Source organism: Eulemur rufifrons, chromosome 27 (assembly GCF_041146395.1).
Source record: "Eulemur rufifrons isolate Redbay chromosome 27, OSU_ERuf_1, whole genome shotgun sequence".
NCBI classification, from domain to species: Eukaryota; Metazoa; Chordata; class Mammalia; order Primates; family Lemuridae; genus Eulemur; species Eulemur rufifrons.
Window position 1 is genome coordinate 12,622,763 of NC_091009.1, and position 25,909 is coordinate 12,648,671.

General features: G+C 32.9%; 1 protein-coding gene across 1 annotated transcript in view; it reads right to left on the bottom strand.

Moving 5' to 3' along the window:
* Positions 1-540: 540 nt before the first annotated feature.
* ODR4 (odr-4 GPCR localization factor homolog) overlaps positions 541-25,909 on the bottom strand; it is a 35,821-nt gene continuing 10,452 nt past the window's right edge. Inside the window, exons 5-14 of the mRNA XM_069459246.1 lie at positions 25,651-25,757; positions 24,549-24,585; positions 23,594-23,734; positions 21,980-22,075; positions 20,776-20,844; positions 16,383-16,511; positions 15,592-15,682; positions 10,147-10,332; positions 3,685-3,795; positions 541-2,515 (exon numbers count right to left, since the gene is read on the bottom strand). Of these exons, the coding sequence (XP_069315347.1) occupies positions 2,448-2,515; positions 3,685-3,795; positions 10,147-10,332; positions 15,592-15,682; positions 16,383-16,511; positions 20,776-20,844; positions 21,980-22,075; positions 23,594-23,734; positions 24,549-24,585; positions 25,651-25,757 (1,035 nt within the window). The 3' untranslated portion in view covers positions 541-2,447. The remainder of the gene's footprint in view (positions 2,516-3,684; positions 3,796-10,146; positions 10,333-15,591; positions 15,683-16,382; positions 16,512-20,775; positions 20,845-21,979; positions 22,076-23,593; positions 23,735-24,548; positions 24,586-25,650; positions 25,758-25,909) is intronic.

Below are 25,909 nucleotides of genomic sequence, written 5' to 3' on the forward strand. Positions count from 1 at the left end.
TATCTCCTTGCTTCTACATTCTGTTTCTTCTATTTTTTTAACTTGTTATACATTTAATCTTTTTCCTTAATTCAAGCATTTAAAGCCATTTCCCTTCAAAGTGCTGTTTCTGCTGCATCAACCAATTTTTAAAAATACATTACTTGTAATTAGGTTCTAAGTATTTGTTTCCTTCTTTCTCCTATAAATGTTTTTTAAACTTGTAAATGTATGATTTTTAAAAACTTAACGTTTGTTATTGACCTCTACTTGTTTCTGGTTATCCATTCAATACCAATTATTTGAAATATTTTGTGGTTTACTTTATCTTTGGAATAATTCATCCCCTATCTATTCTTTTAGCAGTTACCCTTGAAATCTGACTACACATATTTAACATAATCAATTTTAAAGTTAAACAGTATCTTAACTAATTTTCTGAATAATAAAAATGCCGCAGAACACTTTAACCAACCTCTTCCCAGTTTATAAGCTACTGTCGTTTTTCAATTACAACCTTATTTTACAATTGCACATTATTAACGTTGTGTAACAGTTTATTTAGTTTTACATTTATTTACAATTTCTTAAAAACATTTCCTTCATTATGATAGTTTTATGCAAACAACATTTTAAATTTGTAATTTATCATTTTATTTACTTCTTCAATTTCAGATCATCCTTTGGGAATCATTTTCCTTCTTGAAGATCATCCTTTTGCAGTTTCTTTAATGAAGGTCTGCTGATGGTAAAATCATTTTTTCGTCTGACCATGTGTTTCAGTTTTATTTGGTGCAAATTATGATAATTAATTTTTCCCCAAATTCTCAAAATATTATTCTATCATCTTTCTGGTACATTGTTGCAGTTGGGAAGCCTACTAAGTATCTGACTGCCTTGCCTTCACTGATGATCTTTTTTCCCTTTGGTTACTTTTAAAATCTTGTGTGTGGTATCTTGCAGTTTACTACCTTGGGTCGAGGCATGAATTTTATTTAAATATGTGCTTGGGATATACTGTGCTTCCTGAATTTATGAATTCATGTGTTTCCCAAAAATGTGGAAAATTCTGTTATCTCTTCAAATATTGCCTCTCCTCCTGGTCTCTATAGTTCTTAACAACTTTCTAATAATTTGTAACTCCTCGTTTCTTAGTTCCTCAATGTGTAATGACTTAAATCTAGCTTCCAGCTCACTTGTCTCTTCAACTGATTCTAATGATGTTCAGTTGTCCGAGGGTTTCTTTGTTCTTATTTCAATAAATGTATTTCTCATTTCTAGGAGTTCCATTTGGTTCTTTTTCAGATTTGTCTGTGGTTCTATCCTTCATTTCTTATGTTGATAATGAGACCTTGGGGAACTGAATTCAATGTTTATTTTTTTAATAGGTTCCTCCTCATGCTAGCTAGTTTCAACTTGTGCCTGGTGATCTGTAGTCATGAAGTAATTCTACTGGATCTTAATCTATAGCAATCTTATACCTAAAGTAGGAAGGTTTGCCCCTTTGCTTCTGCCAGGAGCTAGAGTACTACAACCTGAGGGCCGCTTAACCTTCTTCAACTGTCCTGGCTAGAGCAGCATCTCAGATTCAGGTCTCTCCTTGTTTCTGGTTTGAGGCAAACTGCACGTGGCAGCTGCTATTGGTATTTGCCATACTGGCAACCACAGTTTCCTTCTATGCTTAATATAATAGTCATGATTTCCAACTTAAAATCTGTTCATTTTTGTGGAGGAGGAAAGATAGAAGTGTGGTTCTTGAAGATTTCTCCCACTTCCTTTGAGCCTATTCAAAAGTACATTTTATTCAGGATCTAGTTGTTTTACAGTATCTAGCCTAGCATACTGCTGAAAGCAAAAGTCTTATTTTATATATCAAATAGATTGAAACTGTTATGATACACTAACCTGAGAAAGCACATGATTTATGTCATTCTTTAATGATTCAAACCTCTCTGGAAAGGTTTTCTACCCCTTGATTAGAACAAAACATACAGTTTATTGGAACTGAATGCATATTACAAAGGTCCTAGAGGATGAACTTACTCCAACGTTGTTCCACTTGGTAGAAAATTCTCCTAAAGCTCTATTACTAAGATACAGAGTCAACACTGACTGTTCAAATTTTTAATGTCCTGATTAATGTGTGATCCAGATTAGCAGGACTAACATCTATGATAAATAATATCCCATCATTTTGAACCTTTCAAAAATAGATAATAACGATTTGTTATGTGCAACTTCCATCTAGATGCATAACTTTATTTTTGGAAACCTGGGCCACCTATAATATAAACAGGCTAAACAAGGCAGGTGGTGAGTTCATTTTAGTCAGAAACACACCTAATAGGCATCATGGCAGCATATCTGGCTGCTACTACCTTAAATACAGATGGATTGTTTACATTGTTATTACTCATAGTTTTTAATCAATGTTCTCTGGATGATCAGGAAGCTCTTTGTGCCTCACCCTAATCACTGAAGTAATGAAAGGAGATACCCACAGCAAGGACTGTAACTGCAAATGCTGCAATCACACCTAAAAGTAAAACAAACACAAAACAAATGAAAATGGAATGAGCAAAAGAAAGGCTTAACTAATCCTAGGCTTTGAAATGTGGGTAACTGATGGGTCAAAAAAAACAACACACATATACATACACATACATGCTATCATAGACACACACATATACATACATATGTGTACGTACTAAAAGCCAGCAAAAAAAAATCTTAGAGAAAAATATAGCAGTAAGTTGAAAATTTATATTGCAAAAATGTTGGACAAAGTGTCTCTCTTGCACATGTGTGTACACTCAGACATTTCTAAGAGAAAAACTGACAAATACTGTAAAAGGCTTCTATAAATATTATATTGGCATACCAGCTGTCTCATGCTACTTAGCTCAAACCAAAAGGCAGCTCCAGCAGGCTATTTCTCAACCACTATAATGCAAAGCCATTTGTGTCGCTATTGAAAACTGCAGAAGCCCACATTCTACCATTTTAAAATCTAAGAATTGGTAAGTCTGGGTTGGTAACTTTTATTTTTTCCCGATTATAGTAGCTTTAAAAGAGAAACTGACCAGAGTAGCCCAGACAGAAACACACACACATGCACACACATACAAATTTATCTAATGAATGACAAGAACTACAACTGAATCTTCTGGCTTCTAATTCTCTGTCAAAAGTCTTAACGCTTAACAGTTCTTAAATTGTTCCTTCACTAAACAATAGTCTGCATGTTCTTTGTTCAAAAAGTCTGAAAAATGTTCGAGTGACTTTTGCACTTCTTAGAGCCTTTAAAATACAAAAGTTCATTATAAATGTCCAGACATGAATTTGACTTTTTTACATAGAATACCCATCAAAATCTCCTGCAATAGTAATACTAGGAATATCAGTTTGGAAAACATTGGCCCTACTATACTAATTGATACTCAAAACTACACATTTTTCTTCTAAAAATACAAAAAAAAAAAAAAAAAAAAAATTAGATGTATCATTTCTGAGAGCACTTGGATGATAACACATTATTTATAAATCTTTCTATCTCCAAGGCCTGGCACTTTCCATAATACTCAATAAATACTGACTTAATCTAGCACTTTTAAGAAAGCAAAATGCAATGAAAATAATTTTAAAGCAATACAAAAACTCAAATCCAAAAATTGTCTTTTCGATGTTATAAAAGAAGTAAAATACCTATGTTTTGCTGAATTTTCAATACTATTGTAGTTTTGATTGGTTGTTTTGGTTGTTCATCATCTGTGTTGTCTGATGAAGCTTGACTATTCATAGAGGAACTCATACAAGCTGCAAAAGGATAATAATAATAAATTCTACATAAAATGAGTTTTAAAGAACATCACAAAGAAATATAAAATCAATACCATTGTCCTTCCATTTGTCTTTTTTATAATATAATGAATTTGCTCCTAATCAAATGAAGGTGAATTAAATTTAACTATGTCAGTTTGACTGACATAGTTTTCAAACACTGTAGCTTTCTCACTGACCTAAACCAGCGGGCCATAGAACCAGATCTGAATGACTCTCAGCAATTATAATTTACTTACTATATAGTAGTAGAGATAAATTGATATCAAAAATTAAACCAGAGAGTAGCAGTGTAAACTTCACTCCTAATTGAGGATTAATTTATATATTCTTATTGGTCGTTTTGGCAATTAATAATTTTAAATAATTAGATATTACTAATAAAATCATGGATCAGCAAACTGCAGCCCATGGGCCAAAACTGGCCCATGACCTGTTTTTTTTTTTTACAGCTCTTAAGCTGAGAATGAATTTTTATATTTTTAAAGGGCTATAAAAAAAGAACATGTGAAATTGATTTTATGTGGCTGACAAAACCTAAAATACTTACTATCTGGCATCATACAGAAAAAGTTTGTGTACCCTTAATCTAACTTGAAATTTGATATCTTCAAATATATAGGCAAAATATGATTAGAAATTTGATCTTAGAAGAAGTCTGAATGGTAAGCAAGGCAAAGACATCATCCCATTTTACAGATGGAAAACAAAACCTGGGAGCTTAAATGCATATTTGAGGGTCATGGCCAGTCAACTGAGAATGTGAACACAAGTTCTCTTTCTATTTCATTACGCTGACAGCAATTTATGTAGGTTGACCTATCTGAATTTATTTAATGAAAATGTTTGAACTTATAACATCCTTAGAGATCACACAGGCCAGTGGTTTTCAATATTTTATTGTAGTGTTGAAGAATCCTATGAAAATAAATAAGATCTGACTGAAAATCTCAAGTATGTAAAATATACGAGAGTAGTACTACTTGGGTTGAAGCAGAGACGGAGGGCTCCTGCAGTCAGACAGCTCCTTTCTCCCCCTCCACCTAGAGGTGGGCGAGGTGGGCGAGGTGGGAAAGGAGTGTTATTCCATAGAACTCTAGAGAGCTGCATATGAAAGCAACTAAATCAGACTGATCCCTTTATTTACAAAAAAAAAGAGAAGAGAACCACAGAATGAGAGAGAAATATTACTGTTAAAATTTACAGTAAAATAGCCTACTGTTTTGATTTTAAAATGTTCCTGTAGACATTTCTGTATCCCAATACAAGCACAGGCTCACAAGGATGACATATAAACTTAATTAAATAGATATCTATGGTACCAAAATAGACGAAAAAAAAAAAAACCTACTTATTAATTTCCCATGAAGAAAAGTTTACTGTGATTTTCAGAAATAATCCCTAGTAACTATCTCATTAGAATCAAGGGTACCATCACTTTTTATTTTCTCTTTAAGCATATAACTAAAGTACTTTAAAAACAAACACAAAACCCTCTTCTCTTTTTTCCTACTCTCACGTCAAATCAATCACAAAGAACAACAAATTGTTATGAAGCATCTTTAGAAATATCCAGTCTTCTACATTTTCACAGTTTCTAGTTTTCTCATGAGCTATAACACCTTAGTTCTAGACTACATTAGCCCACTAGCTTAAAATTTCTTCCAACTTTAGTCTGTAGGTCTAAAAGTTGAATGAATAATACAATTTTATTCATGTTTAAAAAACAAAAAAACATTGGGTCTATTAGCAAGTATCTCTGCTAAAAAGTTTTTCCTTCATATTTGGGCCAATAAAATCCTTTTATTAGGTAACAAAAATAGTGAAGTATTAATCATACCTATTTGCTATATGAATTTTTTACTTGTATACTTGTATATAAAGCACACAAAAATTGTTTTATCTTAATACCTTACTTATACATTTATTATTGAATTGCTATATATGAGGATCATGCTCTAGTACGTCAAGTCCTCTGCACAAGTAATTTATTTCTATAAAAGACATTCCACTGCTCTCCTATTTCCATTTTTAAATCTGTCATACAAAATCATGTGATTTGATACAAATCTGAAATAATTTTACCAAAGCAGAATGTTTTTCAAGGAGGAATAAGGCCTTATCACAACAATTTATTTGCCTGTTTTTGGAGGGGGCTTGTAGGATTTTAATGCAAATCTCAGACACTTTGTCACTTCACCAATATCTCGATATTTTACCTGAAATTTAAATGAAACTAATGTGATGATTCCATAGAAAATTATATCTCAACCTGTCCCTAAAACCACATAATTTTAAAGTCAGACAAATTCTAAATTAATCATGAAAGACAGTAACCTTCTTGAGTGTCTGTCAACAAAAGAGAAAACAAGGGCCATGGTGAATGCAGGCAAAGTTGCAGAGGTGCTCAGATTTCATTCCAAGCTACTGATAGGTATGCAGGGCCGTTTAGAAACTTAAAATGAAATGTTAGGACTCGAACTCCTTAGTTGTCTTCTTCACTATCCCTAAATCCTAAATTAACAATGTATCACTATAGTCAGCAATTTAGCCATAAAATTACATCTTTAGCATTACTCATTTTTCCTATACAATTAAATTATCAATGTTTAACTAAATAACAAAAATTAATTTTAACTCTGATATCAAGATAATATTGGCAAAGGTGAATTCCACCATATTTTAAAGTTGTGTCTCCAAATTTTTTTAGCTGATACTGTGGATAAAGTACATCTGATTTATTAAGTTAATGTCTACTAGGAGATGACTAACACATCTAAGAAATTTTAAAGCCCCATAGTTATCCCTCATCTAAAGTGAGTCATTTTAACAAACAAGTTGTTCTTCATCCCTTAAGTCATTTAACAGTATGTTATTTTAAGACATTTACTTGGCAAAATATGTATTTTAAACATAGCAACTACTTGGCAACTATAGTACAGAACAGAAATAATTAAATAATAATGAAGCAAATAATACAAGCTGAGTATCCCTTATTCAAAATGCTTGGGACCATAAGTATTTCAGATTTTCTTGGATTTTTGAAACCATGTATTTCTGGCTAGGCATAAGCTTATAATCTTTCAAGCATAAAATAAGCACGAAAAAGATGTCTGTGGTTTCCTTAAAATTATTTATTCAGTATTTATTAATCAGTAATAAATACTTATGAGCACCTACCATGTTTTAGGCAGAGAGTTCATAAGTATTCTACCCATTTACTATCAAAGATCTTACAGTCTAATGGGGAAGGTCAACATTAAATATGATTATCAAAAGTGGGAAAAAGAGAAAAACAAAAAAATGCAATTGATTTAAATAATTACAGGTATGTAAAGTAATATAAAAGAACAGCACAGAACAGGGAACTACAAGAAAGTTTAGTGGAGGAGTTGAAGCAGTCTGGGCATATAAAAGTTAGTGACAAGTTAGTACCTACAAAGATTTTTTTAAAAATTCTATTTAGTTCCTTGAAGAAAGGACCAGCATTGTGTTATTCTTTGGACCCCAATCCCTAGGACTGACATAAATCAATAATTTGTTCAGTCAACAAATATTTACTGAATACTTAGGATACGTTAAGGCTGGGCTCTTAGTGAAGTGCTAGAAATACAACAGTAAGCAACAGAGGCAAAGTCCCTTCCCTTGTGAATCTTACAGAAAAATCAATAAATATTTGTTGAAATATACATATCATAGTTTCATAAGAGTTTGAATTTATTGGTTTTAGTTTTGTTTTGCGGAGGCTGTTATGAAAGGCAGCTATAGTTACCTCTTAAGAATATATTACAGTGGTAGACGCTAATTAAATTTTTTTAAAATATCTTGGCAGTGTAAAGAATTAATATGACCCTGTTATTAACTGAGGTTAATAACTGTCATTAACTGTTTTTTAAAGAATAACTTAAAAAGCACTAAATAAAATATAAACTAGTCTATATATCATACTTATGTTTGAAATACAACACGAAACTAAACAATGAGTTAAAAATATTCCTTAAGACAGTCTTTAAAAAATCTAAATGAAATCTCTCTCCATTCCTACTCTTTGATATCAGATTTTATTTATTTATTTTTTTTTGAAAGATTTTGTTTATTAGAATAATATGGGAAATAGCTATAAGATTATCTTATAGCTATGTTTCTTTTTTTTTGGGGGGGGATATATATTTTTTTTTTTCTTTTTTTTTTTTTTTATTTCATCTTGTTATGGGGGATACAGAATTGCAGGTTACATACGTTGCTCCTGTACCGCCTTTCCCCCTAAGTCAGAGCTCCAGGCGTGTCTATTCCCCAGGTCGTGCGCATTGCACCCATCATGTAGGTATATATCCCTCCCTTCCCCACTCCCCCTTCCCGAGTCAGCACCTTCAAGTGTTACCACTCCCCAAATACCAGATTTTAAAGTAACTTGTGAATGGAGCAAGTTTTGCAGTTTGCTACTTTTAGTCATTCTTAGTTTAAGAATGTGACATGCACTAAGAGTGTGACAAAGAATTTGAAAAATATAAAAACCATATATAACAGACTCAAGATTCTAATCAACAAGTGAGAAATTATACTGACATAATCTAGATGAAATTCAACAAGGATAATGTAACATCATTCATTTATATTTAAAAATGTTTAAAAGGATGAAATGAAGGATGCCAGGCTAAAATAAGTAGATCATGGAAAGTGATAGTACTATAGTCTGCATTGGTTAGGTCCCACAGGAAGGCTAGAAAACAAAATTGTTAGGAAAAAAGCACAGACTTTAAAACCAAACTTTTTAAGATTAAATTCCAGCTACAGCATTCCATCACCCTGGAAAAGTTACTTAACCTTTCTGAGCCTTAATTCTGTCATCTGGAAAACAGCATTAATAACAGTATCTACATCACAGGGTTGTTATAAGGAGTAAATAATTTAGTATTCGTAAGACTCTTAAAACAGTGCCTGGAAGATACTGTTTTCAAAAAGTGTAATAGATACTATCTGCTAGAGAATATGCTACAGTTGTACCTTTAGAAACGTTAGTTTTCAAGAAAATAAAACATAGCTGCTTCTTAAACATCAGGTACTAAGCAATTTAGAATAGCTTTTTTCCCCTTTTAAAACAAACTTATTTTCCACATCATGACCAATACTAATCTAAAGTTATAAAAAAACTAGAACCTGGTGGTCTCCAACTAACTTGAGGCAGTTTACTGACAGATTTGATATTTTCCAATCGAATAATTATGTGGTCACCATAATTTCAAGTGCACTATGAATCAAACACTACTCCTGCCAGGTGTGGGAATTAGCAAGGCAAAAAGGAATAACTAAGAAATTAGAAAAGGGACTTAAAAAGATTGCTATATTCAAATATCATAAACAACCATATTCTAAAATTTTTCTACTAAGATATAGTAAGTTTCAAGAATGATAGCTATTTATTCATTATTTATTGTTATTTACAAATAATTACTTTTATGGTACATTTTTAAATGTTTCAGGAAGACTATCTTGCACTCACATATTTATTTATGGACATGTTTTCATATCCTGCACTCACAAGAAACAAAACCAAAAACAAAGCAAAGCCAAGCAAAATAAAAAACAAAACCAGCTTTCAAAGTAGAAGGTCAAATGCGAAAGTGATGGCTAGGGGAAGAAAATGTGGTACCCAATTGGATAGTACAGCAAACCTATTCTCTACAAAAATACCATTAATCTAACTTTCTAGAACTGCTCATCTCAGCTTAGTGTCCCAATTATATGAAGGGAATATAAAAAGGCAAATAAAATAAAGAAACTGTTTAAAAAACACAATGCTTAAAAAAACTTTATGACATGCTGGTTTACCAAATAATTGAGATAACTTTTTTTTTAAAGTAGACGTTATTGTTTTTCCCAACTATAAGATACATATATAAATATACTTGATGTAGAAAATTGTGAAAATATATAAAAGTATATAGAAAAAATGTATTGATTTTATTTCAGAATATTTCAGGGTTTTGAGAAATTTTTTCTCTTACATTAAAATAAATACCTTAAAGCTTTATATTTCCGCTTATTTAAGGCTGAACTTGTTTTATGAAGACCTCCGTGCTAGGTCTGAAAAAAACTGAAGTCTCTTAAATTTTGGTACAATTTCCTAGGAAAATACACACTACATGTTTGTATATGTAGAAAATAAACAGATATACTTTTAAATGTCTCAGTTAATATTTTGAAGTGTCAAACAGAACTAGCTTTAGTTGAAAGCTTTAATTGAAAGACATGCTATTTAAATTAGACATCTCATAAGTAATACTGGCAGTAGTCTAATCGGGTTTCTAAATAACATCATATAATTACCTGTGTTTATTTCCTCTGCAATTTCCAAGTCTTCTATTTGAATCACATGATCTAACATCTCTATAAAATGGTCTCTGATTTCTTCAGCTGATTCATCGCCAAATTTATAATCACATAACATTATAGTGGATCCAGAAATGGGGACAAAAACTCGATGCGGGAGGATGTGGAACTCTTTTTCAGAATCTAAAAGCAGAAGGAATGTTATCGATATTTAGATAGGTCTGTCACTGGTATCAGTGATATATATTTTAGAAGTATATGAAAACATCTAACAGAAATAAAGTTTAAAAGGTCAATGACTTTTCATTTTCTAATTGATCTTGCACAAAATTGCTCATACTAAAGTCTGTTTTACCTCAATATACTGGGACTCTGCACGGGACCTATAAAAATACTCATATAAAACTTATAAATTTATCATTGGCTTCAATGTAAAGATGTTGTTGATTATACATTCTTTTATGACCCACTGTCTATGCAAAAACATTCAAGAAAGAATTTCATCCTTGTTCTCAGAAATTGTTGTCCTTCTAGTTTGTTTTAACCTTATAAGCACTGTAAATGGTATAGTCAATTTTTCCCTTCTTCAAATTAGTGGCCCACCTACATAAAGCATACAGGATATGACAGCACCCATTTTTGTATCATCTCACTAGATGTAGCCCCCTCCTATATCAAACATGTTTAGGACATCAAGACATATTTTGTATACCAATCTCACTGCCAATCCCACCTTGCTTTCTTTTTTATCTTCCTTTTGTCTCCTTAATAATACTTGTTTTTTTTCTCTTGTTTACTTATAATGCCTCTTTGTGAACAGCCTTAAATCATTTTTAGAAAAAATGAATCTGAATATAAATAAATAATGAATAACTATGTTTCATTCTTCTTTGAATACTTACAAGCCAGAATATATTATTTCCCCCAATTTCTAACTTAAAGAGTTACTGGTCCACATAAATACATAATTATTTTTAGTTCAACACTATGATTCTAATGAACTATCACAAAGTTAGACATTTTGTGTAAAAAATGACCTCTTTCAGCAACAGATACATTAAAAAGCTACTAAAATAAAGATCAAGTAGAAAACTAAGGCTCACTTTGACAGTAAGCTACGCTTCCTTGGCAAGAGACTAGTGGCAACGTTATATAATTACAAACAGAAGATGATGAACAAGGCCTTAAGTGTCATGGGACATGTTATGACTTAAACTGTATTCCTTCTAGATTCTGTGTATTATCTTGTTTACATATAATAACTGGGAGAACAATTTTACTCTTTGACCAGATTGCCTCCTACCTGTAGAATTACATTACTGCAATTTGTACTGTAGCAAATAAATGATCTAGACATTGAAGTTAGGAACATATTATTGTATTTTGGGCCACAGTTACCTGCAATGTACTAAGTAAAAACCTTCAAAGATGACTATAATGTGCATATGCAATTGACATGCAAAATTTTAAAACTATTTCAAACTACATAAATTCTAAGTTTATCTGAAAAAGAATAATATGTTATAAAATTAAATGTTAAAGAATCGGTTGCAGCTGGGCGCTGTAGCTCATGCCTATAAACCCAGTGCTTTTGGAGGCCAAGGTGGGAGGATCACTTGAGGCCAGGAGTTTGAAACCAGCCTGCGCAACACAGTGAGGCCTCATCTCTATGAAAAAATAATAATAATGATTGGTTGAAATAAATTTAAATTACTCATTAAAAAGGAAAAAGCATTTATAACTTTCAAATTGGCTATTTAATATCAAAATAAAACCAAGTTTTCCAGTTAGTCTGAAGTTAAAAATGAGTATCTTTTTGAAAAGACACATCTCAAAAGGTATTCCAAAGAATCCTTTAGGATAGTCCCATAGCAAAGTATCTAGTTCAACATTATTTAAGTACAGAGAAAAAAAATTTTTAATTTAAGCCAGTTAGATAAGAATTAGGATTCGGCCCATTAAAAATAGAATCTCTAGCTGGTATCAGAGTATTATAGAAGCTTTTTTAGAACAGGCAATACCAGAGCTACATCTTAAAGGATAACCAGACATTTGCATAAAGGGATGGGGAGAAATGTCATCAGGAGAGTGGAATCATGGGCACAGGCAAAGAGGATTACAAATGCTCTTAGAAGATAAGTGGTACGCATCCATACTGATGTAGGAATGGAAGAAGGTAAGAGATTTCACAATTGATGACCTAAATTTTCTCAATGAGTATGTGATCTATTGAGAGTAAGTTGGGCAAGATTGAATGAAGGCTTACAGCAAATAATGAAGAAGGCTTGGAATATGTTTTAAGGAGAATCAAAGAAGAGAAAGATCACAATAAGTAAAATGATTAATTAGAATTCGTATTTTTTTATTGTCATTGAAATATTAAGTTCTTTCATCTGAATAGAAAGATTCAAAGACTGTGCTTACTTTTTTGTTGTTGTTTTAAGACAGAGTCTCACTCCCTTGCGTAGGCTACAGTGCTGTGGCATCAGCCTAGCTCACAGCAACCTCAAACTCCTGGGCTCAAGCGATCCTCCTGCCTCAGTCTCCCGAGTATCTGGGACTACTGGCATGTGCCACCACGCCCGACTACAAAGACTATGTTCACTTTAAAGACTAGGAATTTAAAGTTAGTATGTTCTTTGCAGACTTTCTTATGCCTGCAGAAATATTCTAAATCAGGTTAATTTCATGGCATATATTCTACATTTTACCATATTAAAGTACCTATAAGAAAAATAAGCTAAGTCAAATGAGGACAAAATCTAAAATCTAACAATTTGATGTATATATATATTCAACTTTAGAAATTTACATTTATTTGTAATTATTACACTTACAATTCATTCTTTTATCTTGATATCTTTTTTTTTTTTTGGGACAGAGTCTTGCTCTGTTGCCTGGGCTAGAGTGCCGTGGCGTCAGCCTAGCTCACAGCAACCTCAAACTCCTGGGCTCAAGCAATCCTTCTGCCTCAGCCTCCTGTGTAGCTGGGACTACAGGCATGTGCCACCATGCCCGGCTAATTTTTTTACATATATATTTTTAGCTGTCCAGATCATTTCTTTCTATTTTTTAGTAGAGACGGGGTCTCGCTCTTGCTCAGGCTGGTCTTGAACTCCTGACCTCAAGCAATCCTCCCGCCTCGGCCTCCCAGAGTGCTAGGATTACAGGCGTGAGCCACCGCGCCCGGCCTTACCTTGGTATCTTAAGATAAACTAACATGTTGCTGGAGTAATCATCCTGTTACTAAAATTTAAAATATATATATTTATAACTTGCTTCTTTTCGTAATATAATGCTAAATTTCCCCAAAATTAAAGTTAAGAAATTTTAAAGACAACTAACAAAGTAAGCAATTCTTCTCCTTCATAATCTCTAACTTAATAGCATTACCACTTACTGAGTGCTTGACTTACACCAACTTGTATTAGAAACATCACCTCATTTAATCTCACAGCCTCAAAAAGTAACTATTACAATTCATGTTTTACATGTAAGAAAACAGATGCTTAGAAAGGCTGAATCATTTGTTTGAGGTCACTGAACTGGTAGTAGAATAGACACAGAAGCCAAGAACTTCTGTCTGTGCTCTTTCCACCAAACTATGCAGTATATTTCTTTACACAGGTCCCAAGGCCAATTGCCAGTGAAAACTTTTTCATTTTTTAAAAACTTATAATTAGATAACATTTACTTCTAAATATACCAAATTTAATGTACAAATAGTACAAATGCTATTAGAAGCCATTAATTTTACTAATTGGACATCATAAATTTCAAAATACTAACTCAATATAAAATAATACCAGGACAGTCATATAATATCATTTTTATAAAGCATTTTTAAATGGAAAGAGTATATTAATGTGTGTGATAAGGTAGATCTTTAACATTAATGGTGGATATATCCTCATGCCCTTGCAAATCTTAAAATTCACAATTCAGCTGTAACACACACTGTGCTCAGAAAGTGAAGCAATGGATTTATACCACGAAAGTTACCACATACTCAAAATCAAGTAGCAAAAACAAAGCCACACCAAGATGAGGCTGCTAGGCTGACTGACTACATGAACATGTCCCACATATTTTCCCTGTAAAAATCTCAATCCAATTGCTGCATCTAAGATTCAAATTTATGTATTAGCAAAATTATATATCATTAGTATATGAAATTTGAGGATAATTTGTGAATTGTGGGAAGAATAAATGTTAAATCTGGCAATCCCAAGAATATGGCATACTAGGAATATTTAAAAAAAAAGATTATGATTAGTCCATCAAACCTAATATACTGGCTATCAGTAGTACTAATATAAGTTAGTTATATTGCTCTACACACTTGCCAGTGAAAAGAAGATTAAAAAAAAACCCAATATAATCAAAAAAAAAAAAAAGGAAGTTAGTTATATAGAGGAGCTATGCTTTTTTCCTATGGACAAAAAAATATTACCTTAATAAGCTAACATGTATGTTTTAATTATACATATATATCTACTCATATCTGAATTGCAGAAATGCGGAAATGAGGGTGTAGCTTTAAAAAGCATACTCAATATTTTAATTTTCTTTTTAGGCAAAAAAATTATTTTTAATACAAATTACTGAGACGGTATAAATGGTTTACATTTCCCAAAAGAGGGATATTTATTAAAAGGTAAGACACCTTTAGCCTTTTTTAAACCTAAAAATGTCTGTTAGAGTAATGGCTAAAGTATATAAACTAGTATAATTTATATAAATAGTACTTATTAAAGAATCTATTTATATAGTACTCAACACTAATGAGTGACACTTTTATGGCTAAATTCTTGAAAAAACACATAGATATTAAAAAATATATTAGCTTTAAGAAGTTAACACAGTTTACTCATTCTGGCAGGGGAAGGTTCACTCAGAATTAATTTTAAAAAATTCTTTGGCCAGGTGAGGTGGCTCATGCCCGTAATCCTACCACTCTGGGAGCCCAAGGTGGGAGGATCACTTGAACCCAGGAGTTTGAAAACAGCCTGGGCACCACAGCAAGACCCCCTTTCTACAAAAAAACAGCCAGGCATGGTGGTACAGGTCTGTAGTCCCAGCTGATTGGAGGCTGAGGCAGAGGGATCCCTCGAGCCCAGGAGTTGGAGGTTGCAGTGAGCTATGATGACACAACTCACTCTAGCCTGGGTGACAGAGCCAGACCCTGTTTAAAAAAAACAAAACAAAACCCTCCCTGAAATTTGAAATTGTTGTATCTTGACAGATTTGCTATTACAGCATTCAAAAAAATTTTTCTGGGCAACAACTGAAAAATTTTCATTCAATAATGAAAGTAAAAGATGACACTGTTATGAAAGATAGGTAGGCAGCTATAAAAGATGATGTATCTACTGTATCTTGATGTCCTACTATTATATCAATTGAATACATAAAAAATTAGTACTTATTTTATACTCATAACTTTTTTTTCTGGAATTTCATTCAAAAGCAGATCCTCAAATAGTATTTCACAACGATCAGCAACTGTGTTCAATATATCCCTCTTCATTGCCTATAGGGAAAGAAACATGAAAAAACACAAGAAATAAAATACTTCAAATTTACATTATTTAATTACCAGAAAACCCACATAATTTGCTTTCCAGTATAATCATGTCCACTAAATAACTGATACATCATTCCATTTTTTATTTCCATTTATTTGACATGTTTATTAACACATTTATAGTTTAAAGGTAAATTTGCCTAGTAATAAATTTGCCTAAGTAATAAATTAAAATAAAAAAATGAATAAAATTTTTTATCTTAACAAATAATGCCAGTGTTTCAAATTAGGAAATGTATAACTATGACATAAATGCCTGTCATCACCTTTTAAATTTCTGAACTATATGGATTATGGAACACTACTTAACAATTCTTCCTATAAATACTTTTCCTGTTATTTGAAAAATTCAATTTCCCTCAGAAGAAATGATTTCAAATGTACTAATATAACTACAGTGCATTTACTAAAAATATATAATTATCATTTCTAAAAAATGCATAAAATAGATAATCTATGTATGAAAATCTTAGAACCAATTAATTAATATGGTACATTTGGGGTACTCAAAACATTGAGCCCTTATCAGTTAAAATCAAATTAATAATTATAAAATCTGATACTGACAAAAGATAAAATTATAGGTTTTTGAATAGTCTGGTTAACAAGGTTCCATTTTTAATACACCAGTTATTCCTTTTTGTACCTGCACAGCATCTTTAACCTTGGGTTTATGGCTGTGAACATAAGCTCTGCATTTCACAGCACCCTTGAGGTTTACGGAACCACTGCATATCTGGACCGTGGCTGTGGATCTGTGGTCTGAATTTAGGAGCTGAAAGACAAAATCTGTTCTAAGTGCCAACAGCCAACAATTATTAACCACAGGAAATATTTAAACATTATGTAAGCCATTTTACAAAGAGAGAAGAATTTTTGACTGAGTCAAGGGTTTGAAAATATTCTGCATAAATTATTTATAGGCCTTCATATTTCTCTTTATAAGTTATAAATTATTTTCTGAGCATTTTGAATGTACACTGAAATTACACACAACTACATTTACATTTTTTTACTAACATAATCTCTAAAAATCCAATATACATTCAATATATTCACTAAAAATGTATTATTTGCAGATTACTCAGATAAGTACTGTGAAGATGGAAAGATGTACAAAAATGACATGATGTAATAGGACAGAGGTCCCCAGCCTATGGTGAGTTGTGTAATTATTTCATCATATATTACAATGTAATAGTAATAGAAATAAAGTGCAATAAATATAATGTGCTTAAATCGTCTGGAAATCATCCCCCCACACCCCCCATCCGTGGAAAAACTGTCATCCACGAAAATGGTACCCGGTGCCAAAAAGGTCGGGGACCGCTGTAATAGGAGATATAAGGTAAAATAGTAGATATGTACAAAAATAACTAAAATAAAAAGTGGGATGTAGTAAATATGGTAAAATTATAATCAATTCATAGACATGCATTTATTTATATACTTTCAACTCATAACTTTCATAGAATGAAAGTAATGTTATGCTTCAGGGCAAAAACAAACACACCAACTATGCCTGACACCAGAAAATGATATTCGTGGTTGTAAGTAGTCACTTTCATCTTGCAGTCCCATCTTCTTTAGTCTAACGAGTGTTAGCTCCTGCTTGGTTTTCAGGTGCTTTGCAGATATTTTTCACCTCATCATCTTTTTTTTTTTTTTTTTGAGACAGAGTCTCCCTTTGTTGCCCGGGCTAAAGTGAGTGCCGTGGCATCAGCCTAGCTCACAGCAACTTCAAACTCCCGGGCTTAAGTGATCCTCCTGCCTCAGCCTCCCGGGTAGCTGGGACTACAGGCATGTGCCACCATGCCCGGCTAATTTTTTTTTTCTATATATATTTTAGTTGGCCAGATAATTTCTTTCTATTTTTTTTAGTAGAGATGGGGTCTCGCTCTTGCTCAGGCCAGTCTCGAACTTCTGACCTTGAGCGATCCACCCACTTCGGCCTCCCAGAGTGCTAGGATTACAGGCGTGAGCCACTGCGCCCGGCCTCACCTCATCATCTTAATAAGAGCCAAAACAAGGAGAACACTGAAACCCTTAAAGTACTATAAACAGGCAGAGCATCCCTAATCCAAAAATCTGAAATGCTCTAAAATCTGAAACTTATTGAGCGCCAACATGATGCTCAAAGGAAATGTTCACTGGAGCATATCGGATTTCAGATTTTTAGATTAGAAGTGCTCAACTGGTAAATATTCTCAAATCTTACAAAATCCAGAAAAACCTGAAACCCATAACACTTCTGGTCCCAAGTATTTCAAATCAGGTATACTCAAACTGTACTAAAGGCCTATAATCACAATGGAAACAAAAATCATGATTAAAAAAAAAATTTAAATGGACATAGTAAGAAAGCAATTTATGTTCTAAGAACACTTGGAATAAATCACTCAACAATATGGTAAATTCTGAAGAACAAAAATCAAATCACTTTACAGAGCTTGTAAAAAGTGCTATATGCCTACGTAATCAGGAATAAAGAAAGAAAAATGGCGACGGAAAGAAATAGAAAGAACGTGAATATGTACTGAAAGAGCATGATCAGTCGATGCTAATGTAATTTAGGCAATGTCTAATGTAATCAAGGAAAACTTAAAATTTCTAGGTTTTTAAAAGAATTTAAACTGAAGCATGGTTAAGGTCATGTCAATACAAAATTTGCCACAGATCAAACAGTTCCAAAGGTCCTAAGTCCATTCAAAAAACGTCCATCATCAGATCAAGCAGCAGCATGACAATGCTGCTACTACAATTGGAATAAGCTTCCTATGACACTTGTAGATTTCACTGATACATCAATAAAGTAAGTGGAGAAGGAGTAATAAGCTGCCCTCATCCATTCCACAAATCTACTGTAGATAAAACTACTCTATTGAAAAATAATGCCCTATTTTATATATTTAATATATAACTTATATCTTTTATAACATATAACTCATTTATAATATATGTATATATTATATATATATTAATTGGGGCACTGTTTTAAAAAATAGACTAAACTATTAAAGACAACCCCCCCCCCCCCACACACACATGGAGAAGAGTTTTAAAGAACATAAGGACTTCATTCCTTGATGATGGAAATGTAGCTGGGTTCTACAAATGTAAGTTTCTGTTGGTTACCTGGACTTAGGAATAAACCAGCTTACAAACAGCCTTTGGAATCTAACTGGTTCATAAGTAAAGGAACTTCTGTGATAATGATGTGGTATTCTGGAAAAGGAAAGATCCACCTGGCTGTAATGACTAAATGAAACCTTATACAAATAGTGGCATTTGGGCTAATTCTTAATGTACAGATAGGATTTTGACAGCTTGGGTGACAGGGAAAAGAAGGCATTGGCAGGACATGTTCAGGAAATTCACAGAACTTTAAAGGCACAGCATACATCTAGAATAGTAAGAGGTAGAAAATAAGAACAAAAAGGTATGCTGAGACTATGAAGAGCCTTGAATTAGACTTTTCTAACTCATCAATAGCAATTAAGAAATATTGAGCAAGGAGAGTAACATAATCAGTGTCTAATTCTTACATACACCCAATAAATAATTTTTGAAAAAAAATTATTAAGTAAATGAATGCAAACTGTGATTCAGAAAGGATAATTGGTATACAAAATAGAGTAGAAAAATGGAAGATATTCCCATAGATATATAAACAAAGGTATAAGGTTTTTCAGAGAAACGAGTACTTTTGCCAGAATGCAAAGATGATGAGAGACCAGTTAAGAGCTACTTGTGCTAATCTAGGTAAAATAATACTATCATAAGGCTGATGGCAGTGGAACTGTAAGAAAATAAAAGATAAGTCTTATACCACAATAACAGAATCAATGAAACTTGAGTGGAAGAAAAGTGGCAACCAGTACTTTACTGACTACTGATATAATGGTCACTTCAAAATTTCTAGTGGGGTGACCAGTGAAATGACTGACAAAAATATTTTATACTACATGATATTAAATAACTATCATGGCAAATTATTTTTTATTATTTCCCACTCTTCTCTCTATATTCCCACACTCTATACATCTCCCAATTACAATTTTTTCACTAAAATAATTTTAATCAAACTGTTTAATAAACTAAGAGGTAAGCCTAACTAGTAAAGAGCATAAAGGCAGAGAAAGGGCCAGCCTTAAAACAAAGGAAACTTCTAAAATCAAAACAAAGGTAGAAAATAAGAGACTAAAATACTTTTAAGGTATTGAATAAAAAATTGAGAACTCATGTTGAGTGGCATAAGTAACAATTTAGTAATGTTTTATTGCTAAACACAGAGAAAGGGAAGAAATTAAAACATCCTCAGATGTCAAACCATCTTTAATTCTATTTTATTCAGTTAAGAAAATCCAAGTCCTAGTAGTATTTCGTTTTCAAAGCCCTATAACATTGAAATTAAAAGTTTTCTACAAACATGGCTGTGCTATTTTACACCCATGTCTGTTCATTAGGATAATTTCGAGCAGGTTTAAAATCAAAGCCATGTATACCTTTAGAAATAATTAGTGGCTTTAATTTTTTATTCTTCAAGATATCCAACTTTAAATTTTTGAAGAGAGTTGTAATTTAATATAACCAAACAGAAATATAAAACTTACTAATATTTTGTGATTTTTATCAAATCAGATATAAATCTATTTCAAATTAAGTATATGACAACTCTTTGCACATCTGTGTATACATCTTTTACTTCTAAGTTGTTAAGAATTGCAACTTCACTCATAAAAACCACAACCCAAATTATTTACATACATGTAGCGCACACATGTGTGTATGTATATGTTTTTAATCGCTATCTACTTGATGTTAAAAGTTTAACAGCGTTAAGGCAAAAGACCCAAATAGGTTCTACTAAACTAATGTTTCTTGTGAATAACTTCCCTACAACTAGACATTTTATGCAGTCTCTTACATCTCTAAAATTCTTTTATTCTTTAATTATAATCATAAAATCAGAAACAATTTTGTTATGGTTATTCTAAGAAACAGTGAATTTAAAATAAGTAGCATTTTAAAATATTTACCAACTGTGTTAGCACTCTGACATCAAAACAATGACTAGTAGTTTGAGTATTTCCTCTGGAAGATTTTTTCTGAAAAAAACACAAAATTTAAAAAGCCAGACTTTTGAGATTATAAGTGGAATATGAAAGACAATTTAGAAACTATCTTACATATACTAAATAACTTAAGAGAAAAAACAAGTCTTATTACATATTTTGATTTAGCTTTTTATACAATGTTACTTTATGTATTCTGTATCAATGTGTACTCTTAGAAATCTTTAATTCCCTCCTTTCAGTCCTCTGCAGTGGTCCCCAACCTTTTTGGTACCAGGGACCGGTTTCATGGAAGACAATTTTTTCACAGTGGGGCGTGGGGAGGGCGGAGCTCAGGCGGTGGTGTGAGCCATGGGGAGTGGCTATAAATACAGATGAAGCTTCACTCACTTGCTCACTGCTCACCTCCTGCTGTGCTGCCCCTGGTTCCTAAGTTCCATGTAAGACATGGTGGGGGCAGGGTGGCAGAGCTCTGCAGCCCCATCACCAAGACACCATGGATTGGTATTGATCTGTGGCCCTGGTGTTAGGGACCGCAGCTCTAAAACAAGGACTGGCAAACTATTGCCTCTGGGCCAAATATCTGCACTGCCATCTGTCTTTGTAAATAAAGTCTTACTCAAACACAAGTATGATCATTTATTTACATATCATCTGTGGCTGCTTTCATGCTACACCACCACAGTTAAATAGTTGTAACAAAGACAATATGGCCTGCAAAGTCTAAAACATTTACTTACTATTTGGCTCTTTACAAAAAGTTTGCTGACCCCTGCTTTAAAGGGAGAGATCATCAAAGTGCCTCTTCCTTTAGATTAAAGCTATTTTGGAAGCCCAAACAGACACCTCTTAGAAAATGGCCGTAGCTTTTCAACAGCTGTCAGGGCAGAAGAACATGTGGCCTTTAGTGATAAGAGAGCAGTTTACAATTTCAAGATTAGAGACAATTCAGAAGACACTCTCTACTTTGGGTTTCGGGATTCCAATTACATCAGAAATAATCTCCTCCCATCATTTTCTGAGAAAAACATTTGCCTTTTACTTTAAAAAAACCTTTGAAATGAGTAGATGAAACTGGTTTTCATGAAGGCAAGGACCAAAGATAAGTCATCTTTTATTTTTTCCTGAAGCACACATAATGTTATAGGATGGTTTTCTCTCAACTCACCTGTCCTTCTAATAGGTCACAATCTTCATCTTTAACTTGTCCATTAATCAAATAAACACTGTTTTCTATTTGCTTGGCCCAGCGTGTAAGTCCATTCTTAAATACAACACAGAAATCCATCAGACATAATGTCATCACAATTAAACTCCCTAGTCTCTACTTTTTTCTACATAACACACTGAAATATTATTAATAAGATCCCTAAGTATCAGTAATACAATATTTAAATCCAGTTTCATAAATTTAAAAAAGTATACTCCCAATTTTTGGTACATTATTCATATTTTATAATAGTTTTTTCTGATCTTTATGCCAAACTAACATTTGTATCACAAACTCAGAAGGCTTATTAACTACTTGACTACAGTTAAATAAAATTCAATAATGTTCATTATCTTTAAAAAAAAGTGAGAAAAAAGAGCCTCAAATGAATAAGATAAAGCAGTATTAAAGAAGGAAAAAACAAGCAAGCTCTATTTTTCTTCATCTTTTTTTTCTTTTTTGAGAAAAAAAAAAGAGGAACCCAGCCTCCATTTTTCTTCTTCAGTGTGAAAAAGGAAGAAAAATGAGATATAAACAAAAGAATGGTATAGAAATACAAAAAAGGGCTGGATGTGGTGGCTTACACCTGTAATACCAGCACTTTGGGAGGCTGAGGTGGGAGGATCACTTGAGGCCTGGATTTCAAGACGAGCCAGGGCCACTTAGGGAGACCCTATTTACAGAAAATAAAAAAATTAGCTGGGCATGGTGGCATTCACCTGTAGTGCCAGCTACTGAAATGGAGGATTGCTTGAGCCCAGGAATAGGAGGTTATAGAGAGCTATGATCAGGCCACTGTACTCCAGCAGCCTGGGGGATAGAGTGAGACCCTATCTCAAGAAAAAGAAAAAAAAAAAAAGAAAAAAGACAAGCAAAAAAGGACTAGAAAAGGGAAAACAAAACTAAGGACCAAGAGAAAGCTAGAAGTCCAAACAGTATGACTTTTTACATAATTATGTTTTACAAGGGCTGGACACAGTAGCTCATGCCTATAATCCTAGCACTCTGGGAGGCCAAGGCCAGAGGATTGCTTGAAGCCAGGAGTTCGAAACCAGTTTGAGCAAGACCAAGACCCCTTCTCTACAAAAAATAGAAAAATTAGTTAGGCGTGGTGGTGTGTGCCTGTAGTCCCAGCTATTTGGGAGGTTGAGGCAGGAGAATCATTTCAGCCCAGGAATTTGAGGTTGCAGTGAGCTATAATGATGCCACTGTACTCTAGCCTGGGCAACAGGGTGAGACACTGTCTCAAAAAAAAAAAAAAAAAAAAATTACATTTTACATATGCTAATTAATAAATATTTAGTATGTACCTATAATAGTGAATATGCAAGTATTATGACATTGTCCTACCTCTAAAAACATTCCTAATCTGGCCGGGGTAATATGTAACTTACTCATATAACAATGTTATTATAAGTAGAATGCAATTTTTGAGGATTATAAAATGACACAAAAATTTTTTTTTAAAAATTAAAAAATAATAGTAGAAAAAAATGAATGACACAGGCAACCATAATAAAAGTAGATTGTTCACTCAGCAATCATGAAAGAAAATTCATTTTACCCTGATACCTTTGTATTTTTCTCCAAAGTATAGCTGACAGAAGTAGTAGAAAGTGGAATGTGAATATTAATGTGAACTGTACACTCTAAAGAAAGCCATGAGGTTGATAATCCATTTTGATACTTCCAATCTGCTGGTTTTGCTGAACTCTAGCAGTAGAGACAGGAGAAAAATAAAATAGATGTGATTTAGGTAAAACACAAGGATCAATAAAACACAAAAGTGTACAACCTAGTAACTCATACAAGCTAATATCCAACATATTTGGGCAAATTCCTTGATCAAAGGGCTATAGATTAGGAGCAAACAATATAACACATGCATTCAGTTCAGTACTCTTCAATACATCCTAAGCAACCCTGGCAACCCTCCTCCTCCCTCCAGTAGCAGACACAAAAAGGATTAGAAAGTTCCATGTTTAGAATTCTGAAAAGTCCCTTGCTCTTCTAACTTTCACCCGTAGCTTCCACAGTTATCAATTCTGAAGATCCTGATGTAAGCAAATAATCACTGAGTGACTACTAGATGCCAGACATTTTTCTTTCTGTCCCATCCTTGCTAACAATATTGCAAAGTTACTTCCTCACTTTGCTTTTAGACACCTTATTAAAATGCTTAGTCTGGGTTCTGCTGAATACAAGTAGCTTGTTTCCTAGGCATTGCAGGTATTAATACCAAAAGTACGCTGTCATTTTTACTATCAGCTTCTCAAATATAACACTAAATGCATAAACAAGGTAGGAGAAGCTTAACAAAGAAATTTTAACAATTCAAAAAAAAAAAAAACATAAGTTTTCCTTGACTACAATAAAATTGTGTATATTTCAAAATAAAAACTACAGTTGGCTATGGACATCAATAGGAAGTGATAGCAATCAAAATAATTAAAACTAAACATAAAGTTGAATTTTAATTTAAAAATAGTTTGCCACACAAAAATCTTTAAAAAGTAATTTTTCTTACCTTTGGATCGTGGACATCATAAGTTCGACAAAGTATTCTTTACTAATTAAGGATAGAAATGACCAAAAAAAAGAATTCTTGATAATCAAAAGAATATAGATAATAAAAAAATAAAATTAAAAAAACACATGCATCCAAGAATCCTTATAAAAATCTTAACACTTCATATACTTAAAGCTATATATATGTATGTACGTATGTATGTGTACATGTAACATGTGTATATGTATACACACACATATAAATTGCTCTGACTACAGCACTTTCAGTTCTTGAAAACTATTACCTACCATTTATAAATCCTGCTAATCACAATGAATAGAATGAACGCACCTGTGAAATTTATCTCAACTACACCCCCTCCATAACAGAAAGGGGCACTGTTTTAGATGGGGTCAAGCCTCAGAATGTTCATTGGCTCACAAGGCTTGGAAGTAAAACTGCCCAGGTAAATACCAAAGAAGTTAAAAGCTGAGCTTCTGCAGGAATGGTCACTTTTTAAATTTACTCTTCCAGAAGTCCTAATTGATTGGGCCCTTTAATTGCATTACTCCTTGGCAAGGCTGTCTCTTGCTTGCAGGCAGCCCACCCCTAGCAAGATGCAGAGGAGACAAGCTAAGGAGGCCCTGTAACTGGCTTCTAGTGCCACTTGATCTTGGCCAAAGACATAAGAATTTCTTGGGAGTCCTACACTGTCCAGCTCAGCACATTTATGCTCTGAATTGCACATTTTATCCATAGCAATTGGTGGTAAAAACTTTAACATAATAAAAATATTACTTTGCCTAAGCTGTTAGCTGAGCATTTTTCTCTCTCTAGGGGATCTATCGTGCTTGGATGTATAGGGTAGACAGCTGGTAAAGCATTCAGAATCCTGAGTCCTTGCCATATTGTTCTCAAACTCTACATAACCCTGGGACATAATTTAACCATTATTGCTATTATTATCGGCAGTTCTAATCACATGTTATTTACCAAAAACCATACAAAACTATGCCTACTTTCAAAATAATTTTGATTTAAATAAGTGCGGGAAAAACCTTGCAGGCATATTATTTTGGTACCATATAGCTTTAAACATAAACCACTAAATAAAAGATACTTTTTTGTAGAAGAACAAATGTGAAGTGTCACTCGTTCTGAGACCTCTTCCTCTGTGAAATTCCACAGTCTCTTTCTATTCATAGACTTTTCCACAGCAAATATTAGCTGAAAGAAATCACATCACACATCAATGCAAAATGAAAAAAAAAGTAAGTGTGGAAAAAAGACAATTATAATGTCTCTATGCTTTAAATGTAGCTTTAAAATTCCATGCTTCTATCATGAATTGGTTTGGTTTTTTTTTTTTTTTTTTTTTT